The following is a 12204-nucleotide window of genomic DNA, read 5'->3' on the forward strand; positions in this document are numbered from 1 at the left end:
AACAGGGCTTCGGTGCAGGAAACTTCAAGTCTCTTTTTGAAGCCATTGAAGCAGACCAACATGCCAGAGGAAATCTCACCATATTGACACCCAATGGTGTCACCAAGAGCATGTGATCCATTAACAGAACCATTAATATGCTACTAGCTAAAAGTGCTTTACTTATTTTTACATATTATACAAGTATGTACAGTGGCCAAGTGGTTAGCATGTAAACCTAACCATCAGTGTTTCAATGTTCTTCCTGTACGTGTGTGGATTCTCTCCATGTACTCTGGGTTCCTCCCATATTCCCCAACTAGAGACTCAAAATATTTCATGGGTGTGTATGTGAATGGTTGTCTATATGTGCCCTCTATGGTCTAGTGGTTAGCGCACAGGCCTCACAGCTAGGAGACGAGGGTTCAATTCCACCCTCGGCCATCTCTGTGTGGAGTTTGCATGTTCTCCCCGTGCATGCGTGGGTTTTCTCCGGGTACTCCGGTTTCCTCCCACATTCCAAAAACATGCTAGGGTAATTGACGACTCCAAATTGTCCATAGGTATGAATGTGAGTGTGAATGGTTGTTTGTCTATATGTGCCCTGTGATTGGCTGGCGACCAGTCCGCCTCTCGCCCAAAAAGCGATAGAAAATGAATTAATAAATGTGCCCTATATGTGCTGAGTCCAGCTCGCCCCAGTGAGAATAGGCTGAATAGTTAATGAATGAACAACTGATTCCGGTACTTTTTTAATCTCATGTTTTCTTCCAATGCAATTTTAATATTTCTTTTACATCTTTGTGGTTAAAACAGGTTAAAACCTGAAACACCTTAAAAACAAACAGTGTGTCATTTTTACAATAAGGTCAACAGATCATTTAGTCATGTGGATAACATTTTTTTTCTGAGGAAAAAATGATGCAACAATGAAACAATGAAAATAACAAAGTCAGTACAAACTATGGTTTACAGCCAAACATGCCATCATAATTTTTAAACAAAAAGACAGCTTTATATCGATGAAATTATTTACAAAAGTCAGGAGTACATATAACACAATAGCTTATAAGTGCTGGTTAGAATAGTCCATTACTTCCTGATTGGTGTAGTGCTCATCTTTTTTTTTTAAGTGCAGTGAGCGCCTGCACTGAATATTACTTTAAAAGTACATCTTCAGTGTGTGTGTTTATTTTGTACAGTACCTCAGGCAACGTGGGCTCCTCTCTAAGATACAAGCAGTATACACCGTGGCTGTGATTAGTTCAAAGACCCCCGACAGCTTTCAACTCCACACAGACAAGGAATCTTTGTGTCCTCAATGGGAAATTTATAGTCGTATGTGATTTCTTCGTTGATGGCTATTGGCTGACGCGAGTAGATCACTATCTTCTTATGAGACTCTACGGTGATGACCTTTGCATAACAATTGGGCTGCAGGAGAAATATGCATCATTTTGGAATGAATTTACACAATAATTAATGAATTAAGAGAGCAGTAGTCTTACTCACATTACAGCTGTGGTTGATGAATCTGGCTAAATTCCCACATTTAGTGGCGTCAATGATGGTGTCTTCATCCACCCGAAACAAATAACTGCTTCCAATGCCCTGCTCTTCATATCTGTGCTCTCTCATGTCAGCGATGTTCTGAAGAGAAGACAGCGCACAAATTAATTTACTGACAGTGTTGTTAAAAAAAAAATAAAAATCACAGGAGGTCCTCAATACACTCAAGGGTCACAGATAAACAGACACCGGACACGTTCAGAACCGATAACCAATAACATGGTTACTTGTAGTCAGTGTTTGTGCATTTATTTGTCTTACCTGTCTGATAATTTGGCCTACATATTCAATCACCATTTCATCAGCTGCTATATGCTCCATGGCAAAGAGACCCCAATTGTGGATGTGACTTTGACTGAAGCGAATCCTCTTCTTTCTAAACTGAAAGATACAAATATAAACACTACTATAAGGAGGTCAATATGCAAAGCATACAAAGCCAGGACAGCCTGTTACAAGGGATCATCTCATCTTTGTTGTTTCACTGCTTTGCTGTTGGGATCAGCTCATGCTTTATCCTCATTTTTAGTGTGTGTCACCATCCATTGGCTAACCTTGAGCTGGTTAAACTTGACCAGGTCACTGTCACAGCTGAAAGATGACAGCAGACGACGCTGTTCCGATCTGAAGTCCGATCCAGCACGAAATGAGGTGGGCTGTGTCGAAAGACCCTGCTGGGACACGATACATACTTAGGTTACATATAGAGCTGGCTGGACCATTATGCAATATAGACAGCTGCTACGTGTGCTGTGGCCTCCTGAGGGTGCAAAAACTCACTTTCACTATTCATTCATTCCTTCCCAACCGCTTTTTCCTCGCGGGGGGGCTGGAGCCCATCCCAGAGGCGGGGTACACCCTGGACTGGTCGCCAGCCAATCACAGGGCACATATAGACAAACAACCATTCACACTCACATTCATACCTACGGACAATTTGGAGTCGCCAATTAACCTAGCATGTTTTTGGAATGTGGGAGGAAACCGGAATACCCGGAGAAAACCCACGCATGCACGGGGAGAACATGCAAACTCCACACAGAGATGGCCGAGGGTGGAATTGAATCCTCGTCTCCTAGCTGTGAGGTCTGCGTGCTAACCACTCGAACACCGTGCAGCCCACTTTCACTATGTATATGATTATATTAAAAGTAGTTATTACTAGTTATTACACTTAAAATGGAAAATGTTTAATTTATCTATAAACGTACATGTCTGTAGAACGTGCACATATACAAAATCAATCTCAGAGAAGCGAAAGACAATATAATTTGGAGTCCTTCTGTGGTTTTGATATACATTCAATGATAGTGAATGTTAGCAGCTAAAGTTTGCCAAATCGCTATCATTAGCTGATAACAAACAAACATAACTAAAATGTGTGTGTGTGTGTTATGTGGGACGTAGCTTACCACAAGCAAAAAGAGGGTACAGATTTGAATGTTAGCGAACCCTGTGCAGTACCTAACTAAGGCAAACAGAACCTTTAATACCTGAGAGATTGCAGAAGGAAGCTCAGTGCTTCTGGCTTTGTTTAGGTATTCAAGTTTATCCCTCCAGTGGATTTTGTAGAAACCTTCACTGCGGGCTGAACCAGTTTTGTGGTTATGCTGCCATAATTGGAGTCCTTCATTCTTCTCTGTGACTTTAGTCAGTGAGTAGCAGTTAAGCGGGCCAAACACAAAAACTGAAATGAGGCAAATCTAATAAAATCTTGTATGTGGAAACTAAAGACAAATGACTTTATGCTCACAAATCATTTGAAGAAGAAAAGGATATGTGGATGGGGTATCCAGGGGGTGTCACTTAGCCAGCTGTAACCATCATCATCCTCTTTTAACCTTTCATAAGCGCACTGCAGCAGCCTTGCATCCTCTTCATCCAGACCGTCCTTCCATACACTGTGAAGTATCCTGCTCTGCTCACGTTTCCAATGCCACCTCGCAGACCGACTGCAAGAGAAGCGGTTCTTCCTCCAACCTCTTTTTCGTCTCTTCCACAGTTTACGCCTCATTTTTGTGTCTCTTCTGCTTCCCCCATTGAGAAGATCGGGCGTGTTCTCCAGTCTTTGCAGGGGTATCGTTCTCGCACCTAACCATGTTTGTACTCCTCTGCCATCAGATGAAGAGTCAGAGAGGCCACATGGAGATGATGTTCTAAGGAATTTGTCATCTAAAAGGGGTTGTGAGGTTTTCACTATTTGTCGGTGTGTCACTGCTCTTCGTGGCACAGAGATATCTCTCCCTGGAGTCTTCGGTGCAGATAAAAACGGATTTCCGATTGATGAATTGGATAATGGGTTTCTAAAGTGTGGGTATGTTGGACTGGTATCCTCTCTAACCTTATTGTTACACCTGCACGGACTTGTGTCTTCTCTACATGGGGTTTTGGGTGTTTCCTGGAATAACAAGGCTGCTGTGATCGATGATGACAGATGGAACTCGCTGTTGGTTAGCAAGATCTCATCTGCCGAGTCTTCACTTCCTAATTTAACTCCTATGCTCTTGCCTGGTGTTTGTGGCCGTTCTACTTCGTCAGCGGCTGGAGATGTTGGTTTACTTCTGATCACAAGGTCAGGATCACTGTCAATCAAGCTGCCAGTAGGAGTCAGAGGTCTCACGATGTTCTCTGGAGTCCCCAAGGTCCATTCATGGCTCTCCATGTCTGCATCAAGTTCAAGATCAACTGCCGCAGAGATGATTGACAACAGCGCATCATACAAATGTATGTTGATACTTTTAATGACTTCAATCTGCGGACAAATTACCTGGAAGCCCAATAGGTGACTGGGGCTCAAACTCATGAGATCTGATGATACGCAGCCCCAGTATTACATCTTCTTGATGCATGTAATTGTTCACCTCTGCTTCCTCGCTATTATCTGACCAGTCCTCTAGGATCAGTTCCAGCTGAGCGCCAGGAGTGAGGGGGGCAGAAGGAGTCACAGGGGGCTCAAGTTCCATGGACTCCTCATCTGATGATAATACGATACAGTCATCAACTTCACTGCTCATGACATCGTCTTCCACATCGTTATCTTCAGTGTACGATGAATCCTCATAGCTCTCTGAGGTAAAAGAGTCTGAGGAGTCTAAGCTGGACAAGCAGTCGCTTTCCTCTGAAGAGCTGTACTCCGAGTACGTCTCTACAAAGACATAACAAAAACGGGTCAGCTTCCTGAAAGCAAGGCATTCATTTGTGAGCTATCAGCATGCATTATAAGTCAACTTACCATTGCTGGAGTCAAGAACTTCACAAGAAGCCTGACACGAGTCTGCACCATGCTCGTGTTTTTCCTGTTTCTCTTCTTCATTGTGGACTAGATCGTCTCTGTCAAACTGACATACAGAAACGTTAGCATCATCATCAACCTTTTTTCCTTGATAACTCATCTGAAACAATACACGTTGATAAAAATGATGACAAAATGAACTGAGTCGACAAAAAACAGACGTAGATGTTGTAATGTTGACATGTCTGTAATGTTGACAGACATGAAATCCAATAATAACCAATACCACCACAAATCTAAATTTTAGAAGTGAAAACTGACACATATGATAGCACAACTGCCCACCCAAATCCCCCCCTCCCCTCTACTCAGTAAAGCGGTATTAGTATGCAAATGAGCAAAGATGCCACAAAATAAAGATTAATATACCATTGATCGGTTATTAAAAACTGGATGTAGGATATAATACAAAGTGCAATCCACTTCTCCAGGTTGAGGGCTGGACACACAGCTAATGTATAATGTGAAAGTATAAACCCTCTTAAGGACCGGCCCAGATAAAGATCCAAACAGACAAATATGGACAATCTGACTGACTTACATTTTAATCAACGAGCGTCTCTCTTTTTTTCTTTTTTCTCTTTGAATGAGATTCATGAGATAAGATAAGACGATGAGAATACATACTTTGTTTCATTAGTTGGCATCATACTTTCAGTTGCCGTCAATTCCAAATAAGAGAACCTTTGATGGTATATTCTTGTATCTCCTCCTCATCCTCCTTGAGAAAAAATTAATAGTAGAAAAATATATCCTACAGCCAGATTTTAACTATCTAGTTATATTAATCTTTGGTTTTAGTTGCCTAATGGGTCACTTTCTTGGTTTCCACAAAGTCTGCGTTGCGTGTTGGCTCATTTGCATACTAACAGTGATTGGATGTTTGGGATTGGATGAGGGGAGCGGAGGGAGGGGTATGGATGAGTGGAGCTGTCTTGTCCTTATTTCTGGCGGAGTTTTCACTTCTACAATGTTGATTTGGGGGAACAAGCCATTTATTTAGGGGGCAAAAATGGACAAAAATGCCCCCAGACACACTCCAAAATCATGCAGAAAGTCTTGCAGAAAGAGTGGAAGCTGTGGCAGTATTATGTCCAAATTGTATTTTTTTGCTGTTACTATTTATATTACTTATTCATATGATTTTGCTCTTTGTATTCACAAAAATAAATCACTTAAATAACAAGTACAGTAATCAATCAATTCAGTTACTTTTCATGCAACTCTTATGTTTACCATATTGTGGATATTATCAACCATGGGCCCAGTTGGTTCGTCTTTGTCTTCTATAGTTTCCCTTTCCTCCTCTTGATGTGTTTTATAACCTTTGTCTCCAACATCATCATCATCATCATCATCATCACTATCAAGCTCAAGTGGTCTTGCATGTCTGTGTTTCCGTTTATCACATGTTGGTTTCACCATGATGTCCCCTTCAGTGCTACCTAAAAACACATGTAACACAAGGAACATACAATATCAAGAGAAGTACTAAACATGGTAGTTGAATTGAACTTACCACAAGGTGCTATTGCTTCTGATATTTCAGGATTGACCTCTATTTTTTTCTTTACCTGCATTGCAAGACATTTAAAGTTCAGTTCTGGTGTTTTTCAGTTTTCAGTTCAATACAAATCTTATGTCGCTTACCTTGAATGAGGGGAGTGGAGGTTTTTTGCGCTGACCAGTAATGTCAGTCAAGGTATTTTTTAGTTTGCTTTTCTTATTCATCAAAGGCAAAACTGGTATCTTTGGTTGAACAAAAATGAATCATGAGTCAAGCAAGAGGTGTATCCTTAACCAAAGTAGCAAAAGTCACCACTGATGATGAAAGGGAAAATAAAGATGAAGTTCTTACCTTTGTTTTCTTCTCTTGATTGTCCCACCAGTATTCAAACACCTTAAACGCAACACCCTCAATCATTCTACGTGTGATGTCCTTCTTGATGATGGATTTCAGTTCATCCATGAGCACATCTAAAACTTTTTCAGCTGTAACTTTTTGCGGGTTTTCCCTTAAATGTGTGTAGTTCGGTGGGGGTATTGAAGGATTGAAACAAGGGAAAGGTGGAGGAATCCAGTGTGGTGCACAAGGCGATAAGGAAACACTTCCAAGCTTTAGTGGATTGCCCTTGTCCAAGTCACATGGAGGTGGGAGGAATAAGGGATATGTGTGCATGGAGGTTGACACCAAAGGAGGTGGTGGAACCAGGAAATTAGGAGGTGGTAGAATTGACTTCGGGCGTACGCAGATGTTGCTGTGATGGGCAGGAGGTGGGATCCAGCCTGGAGGTGGAATAGGAATGATTCCATTTGGGAGGTGAGGGGCAGGAGGAAATGAAGGAATGGGGAAAGATACAGTCGAAAATGGTGGACACAATCCTCCAGATTCAACGGCAGATGGAGGTTTGGACTGGTGCGTGTTACAGGGAGGCTGAGGAGGAGTTGCTGTCAAAAATTCTGAATGTCCTTTGTCTTTGTTTGATAAGTGAAGCTCCTGAGAGACACAAGAATTTTGTGAACTGACATGTAGGGATGAAGCAAGAGAATACAAGGACCTAAAGGAGACCTATTATGCTTTTTCCACTTTTCTGACCTATAAATGTAATTAGAATGTTGTATTCTCGTGTTAAACGATGCCAAAGTTTCAGATAATGAGGTTTGAGTGAGCCCTGAAAGACGTTTGGGATGGCTCAAAACGCTCATTTTCAAAAGGAGTGGTAAAACTGCTTCTTTGTGATGTCAAAGAGGGACTTCCTAATATGGACGTGGCTGTAAGCCAGATAAACTCTCTGCCGTCCCCCAAGCTCTGCTTCCCCAAGCTCTGCTCCTCTGTTTACTTACTCACAATGGCTCGTACGGGAGTTCCTGATTCCCTACCAGCAAAAGAAATGCATTTTAATCTCTCAACACCATTTCACACTGGACTGTTTTGTGAACATGGGACACTATGTAGCTGGATGAGCTTTGCCTTTCCAACGTTAGATGGTTGTATGGAAGAGTCATAAGAGCAAGCCGTAAGTAACAATTTGTCAGTGTCCCAACTAGAAGCACTTGTATACAGAGAATGAGGTTTCTAATAGTCGTTTCCCACCCCAATTAGTGGCCACATTAGACGATACCAATGCGGAAAACGCTAAAATGCTAAAGCAACTTACCATTGAGAGACGTCTGTCCAGGCTGTACTTCCGGATCGGATTACATTCCCGTTTATTATCGTCTCGTATACCGTTTGCAGCTAGCGGCGAGTGTGACCAACCACACCCCCGAGTGGGCGTGCATGCAGGCGCACCGTGGGCGGAATACATTAAAACAGATCATTTTTACGGGAACCACGAAATCCAAAGAAATACAGCTGAAATATGCGCAGATTCTGTCAGAACTATAAAGCTTTGTGTGCTTGTTATTGTGTGTAGCTGCTCTATAGTAGTCCACAACTCAATACAAAGGGCCGAAAAATGAGCATAATAGGTCCCCTTTAATATAACCCCTACTAACCCCTGAAAAGAAGCATTACCTTGGAACTTGATGCCTTATACATTCCTGCATGGGTCTTACTGTTTATATTGTCCATTCCTTCAGACTCAGTGAAATCAAATGCAGAGGGAGACTGTGTATAATTTTGGGAAGTAAGAAAGAAAACAGCTTGGGAAGTTTCGTCATCTTCAGGGAGCGGTGTTGGACTGACATTTTCCAAAGAAGAATACAGGGAGTTCTGGGATGAAGTTAGGATATCTTGCACATCAACGTTCAAAGCGTTCCCAAGGAAATTGTCAGAACTTTGGCTGTTTGTCAATAAACTTTGAATGCGAGAGTCCAAAGTCTCTGGTTGAGGGCTCTCAAATGACTGAGATAACTCTGCTCTGCTGGCTTGTGTCACGGGTGGGATGGTTGCTTCTGCCTGCTTGTTAGCTAAATCAACGCTCAAGATGCTCACCAAGTTTACAGGTAAAGCTTTTGAGGTAGTGGCAACCACATCCCTGGACTCGAGATCAGGAGACAGAAGTTGAAAGGAATGTTTTTTGTCATTATGACCAGATGTGTTTCCATTGTTAGTCCATTGTTGAAGCTGCTGCCTGCTGCTTTGGGTAAACAGCGGCAGGGAAGAGTGAGGTTGGCGGTGCTTCAAAATAAACTTTACCTCAGAGACATCACCAAATCCCCCTTGAAACCTTGACAATTTACGAGAACAGAACTCTCTTCTGAATGATTTGTGAATACTGTAAGTCGAGGGTTCCCCTTGTAGGATTGGAGTACCCTGTAGACTGGAGTAGCATGAGTCCTGGGAGAGGGGAGTAGCAGATAAGCAAGGAGTATGCGGGGTTCCCTGCGAATGTGGCGTCAGTCCAAAGCTACAAGGCGTATCCTGACAAATACTGGAATAAGCTGTGTCGAGAGAAAGCGGGGTGGTGATGCTGTTTGGGGTCCCTTGTCCCTGTGTGGCTGCATTACACTGTAAAAAAATGGATAAATAAGATAAACAATACAAAATGTAATGTTGCTAAGTCTATTCTAAAATTATTATTTTCATTAAATATCTTGTGTATAATGTATATCAATGCAGTGATGTTTCTGCAGTATCACAGCTTGTTTAATCTGCGCTTGCATAAGAAATGTTCAATATTTCCAAGCCTATATGTTAGGACCACAACATGTACATCAATAAAAGCAAACAGCAGTTGCTGCAAATTACCAATAAATTGTCAATTAAGTTTTGGAGACTCTGCTCACTGCTGCCCAGTGGTAGGGTCAATGGAGTGTAGAGGTCACTATAGAGGAGCTGGAGGTAGCGCAGCCTGTTGGCACCTGTGGAATGATAGACAACAGGTCACCATCATATCACAAACATACAGTAGTAGTATTTCTTCTTTCCAACATAAAGTATACAAACCACTCCTACATTACCTTTGGGATCAATTTCCACATGGATGATGTTGCCCATCACTGATGTCTGATTGAGGTAAAGAACAGAATCTTTTGCCGCACTCACAGTATCAAAAACCACTTTACCGATGCCTAAGTGCTTCTTGTTCTTTGGGTTGTAGAAAATCTCCACTTCTTCAGTGTTGCCATATTTCATACACATATTAGTCAAGAAGGCTTTGTTTACGTTGTCATTCAGTCTGGAAAATGTCACTTCTTTGGGAGGAACAGGGCCAACATAGCACTCATCTATCTAAAATGACATGTGAAGAAAATTTGTTATTATCACGGGGCAGATTTGTTTATTACTATTATTATTATGAGTAATTGTGCTGCCAAAAAGACTACCCTAAATCTTGGAACTTCCAGGTCAGTCTGAATGCATTTGCTCCACAGGCGGCAGACGCGTGGATCCTTCACTGACTCAACTGGAGACAAACCTATGTCGTCAACCTGAGGTGCAAAACGCCGATTACGTGTTTGTTTATGAAGAGCAAGTAAACTATTTCGGAATAAAAATGAATGTTGCAGAGCGCTCACAGGTATATTAAAGTAGTGCCCATCGTAGCGGTACACTTTGTACAGTCCTTTTGTCAGAGCGGGATCAATCATCAACTTGCAATTTCTCCAGGGCTGATGTGTTGAGTCTCTCTCTAAAACTTGTTTTTCGCTTTCCATTACATTCGCCAAAACCTGCAAATATTGTAAACACACCACGAGCTGTCATTTGTATGCGGATAAATAGCGGCTAGCTACTTATAGCGCTACACGCCCCAACAACAGGTGATGTGCTGATACTGAGAGCATCACCTGTAACAGTGTGTTTTATTGACACTTGATAGATAAAAACGACACCCACCAAATAAAGTACATTAACCGACTTACCTAAACAGACATTTTATCCCTTGATGGACCAACATTATTTTTCCGTCGTTATATTTTCCGGTAGCTTTTCCGTTGCCCAGGTTGTTACAGATCCATCCGCCAAGAGTACTGTACAGTACATCTGTGATCTGTCATGCAGGCGGAGGAGTACACTCTAACCTGGAAGTGCCAAAAGGTGCAAGGTGTGACTTGCACACTAATACTATTAGTGTCTAATAATATAGACTATTGACACTAGTTAAGATAAAATAAACACTTACATATGAGTTATGAATATATTATATCTTCATACAAAGTTCAACACTGTTATTACGTAGAAGTTACAGGTGATTTTGTAGCTATGTGAATCTGTGTAGTCTCCCAAATATCCAATTAATTAAATATTAAAAGGCATATAGTTAATAGTTATTAATTCAGTACCACTGTAACGCTGTCAATGACATTTGTGTCTCCTCCTATAGGTTGTGCTTTGAAAGCCTAGCAAGCACATACTGTATGTGGTGCAGATACTGTATCCTCAAGGTTTTATAATCATTAGACACACTCTAAAAAATAATTCAGAGTATCTTTTGACACCACTTGATTTAATACATAAATGCAATGTAAAAAATGTAATTAATTGATTTAGATAAACTTTCTAAGTTGCTAACTTTATTTTTCAAGTTATGTTCAAATAATAATGTTGGCTATTACATGAACTTAATTTAGCATGTCATATACACTCAAATTTTATTGTTGGTAAGCTTAAAACAAAATTCAAGTTGCCATGACTTAATAAAATTAGCTTGGTAACATAATTTTTCTCAACATTAACCTTTCCATTTTAAGTTCCATCTCCTACAAGACAAGACAGTGCAGGAGACTGAAGCAACATTTCATGGTGAGTAAAATGTATTTCTATTTGTTCTACTGAAGTGATGGCTTTAAATTAGTCACAGTAGACTTGCATTGAGATAAGTAAAACTTAGCTTGTTTAAAGATGTGACTGCTAGCTTGTATAGCACTGTTACCACATGTTAGTTGTATTCTTCCCCTGAGCTAGTTTAGCCGTGTAACTGCTACCTACAGCAACTGTTACCCAAGTGCCACAGCCACATTTACAGACAAATTTAAGGTCAAATGTAAACCATCAAAGACAATAAATCCATTTTCTTTTCCTTAAAGGACAACGAAGAGTTTGAGACCAGCCTTGAAAGTCACATGATGAAAATCGCCATTGTTGGAGACAGGTCTACCTCTGGATCAGAACACTGGGGAACAGCAATTGTTGTGGAAGGAACCAAATGTTTGGTTGAGAGAGACATTCCAAGGTGCTGTGCCTTGTTGATGGGTGTAATTTATGCCCTTAACCTCAGCTACTGCAAAAAACTGAAATATACTTTTGAAGCTTTTCAAAAGTTGTTTCTTGACCTGGATGGGCTGAGAGGCAGTGCTAAAGTCATGGGTCTGAAAAACATTGTTTTTTAAAAATTGCAGATCCCTCTGTTTCAGAACACTGACACTGTCACATATTCTTCAGGCGACGTGATTTTTGAAGAGGCAACAAAGAAAAAAAT

General features: G+C 41.1%; 2 protein-coding genes across 8 annotated transcripts in view; one reads left to right on the plus strand and one right to left on the minus strand.

Moving 5' to 3' along the window:
• Positions 1-2392, plus strand: part of hpdb (4-hydroxyphenylpyruvate dioxygenase b) — a 50931-nt gene extending 48539 nt beyond the window's left edge. For all 5 annotated transcript variants that reach the window (XM_058070019.1, XM_058070023.1, XM_058070018.1 and 2 more), the window contains exon 17: positions 6-2392. In XM_058070019.1, the coding sequence (XP_057926002.1) occupies positions 6-116 (111 nt within the window). In that variant the 3' untranslated portion in view covers positions 117-2392. The remainder of the gene's footprint in view (positions 1-5) is intronic.
• Positions 726-10812, minus strand: LOC131127783 (histone-lysine N-methyltransferase SETD1B-A-like). 3 transcript variants are annotated; one of them, XM_058070017.1, is made up of 19 exons: positions 10649-10812; positions 10304-10456; positions 10112-10216; positions 9951-10016; positions 9746-9791; positions 9534-9646; positions 8358-9293; positions 6699-7337; positions 6491-6589; positions 6360-6414; positions 6077-6285; positions 4781-4886; positions 4316-4693; positions 3328-4233; positions 3042-3202; positions 2103-2222; positions 1810-1929; positions 1492-1629; positions 726-1413 (listed from the first exon to the last, which is right to left on the minus strand). In XM_058070017.1, the coding sequence occupies exons 2-19, from the start codon at positions 10439-10441 to the stop codon at positions 1240-1242; spliced, it is 4509 nt and encodes a 1502-aa protein (XP_057926000.1). In that variant the 5' UTR covers positions 10442-10456; positions 10649-10812; the 3' UTR covers positions 726-1239. The 3 variants fall into 3 exon arrangements, with proteins under 3 accessions (XP_057926000.1, XP_057925999.1, XP_057925998.1); XM_058070016.1 differs by having other exon boundaries at positions 2103-2219; positions 9746-10016; positions 10649-10809; XM_058070015.1 differs by having other exon boundaries at positions 9746-10016; positions 10649-10809.
• Positions 10813-12204: the final 1392 nt, after the last annotated feature.

This window comes from Doryrhamphus excisus, chromosome 4 (genome assembly GCF_030265055.1).
Source record: "Doryrhamphus excisus isolate RoL2022-K1 chromosome 4, RoL_Dexc_1.0, whole genome shotgun sequence".
In the NCBI taxonomy this organism is placed as follows: Eukaryota; Metazoa; Chordata; class Actinopteri; order Syngnathiformes; family Syngnathidae; genus Doryrhamphus; species Doryrhamphus excisus.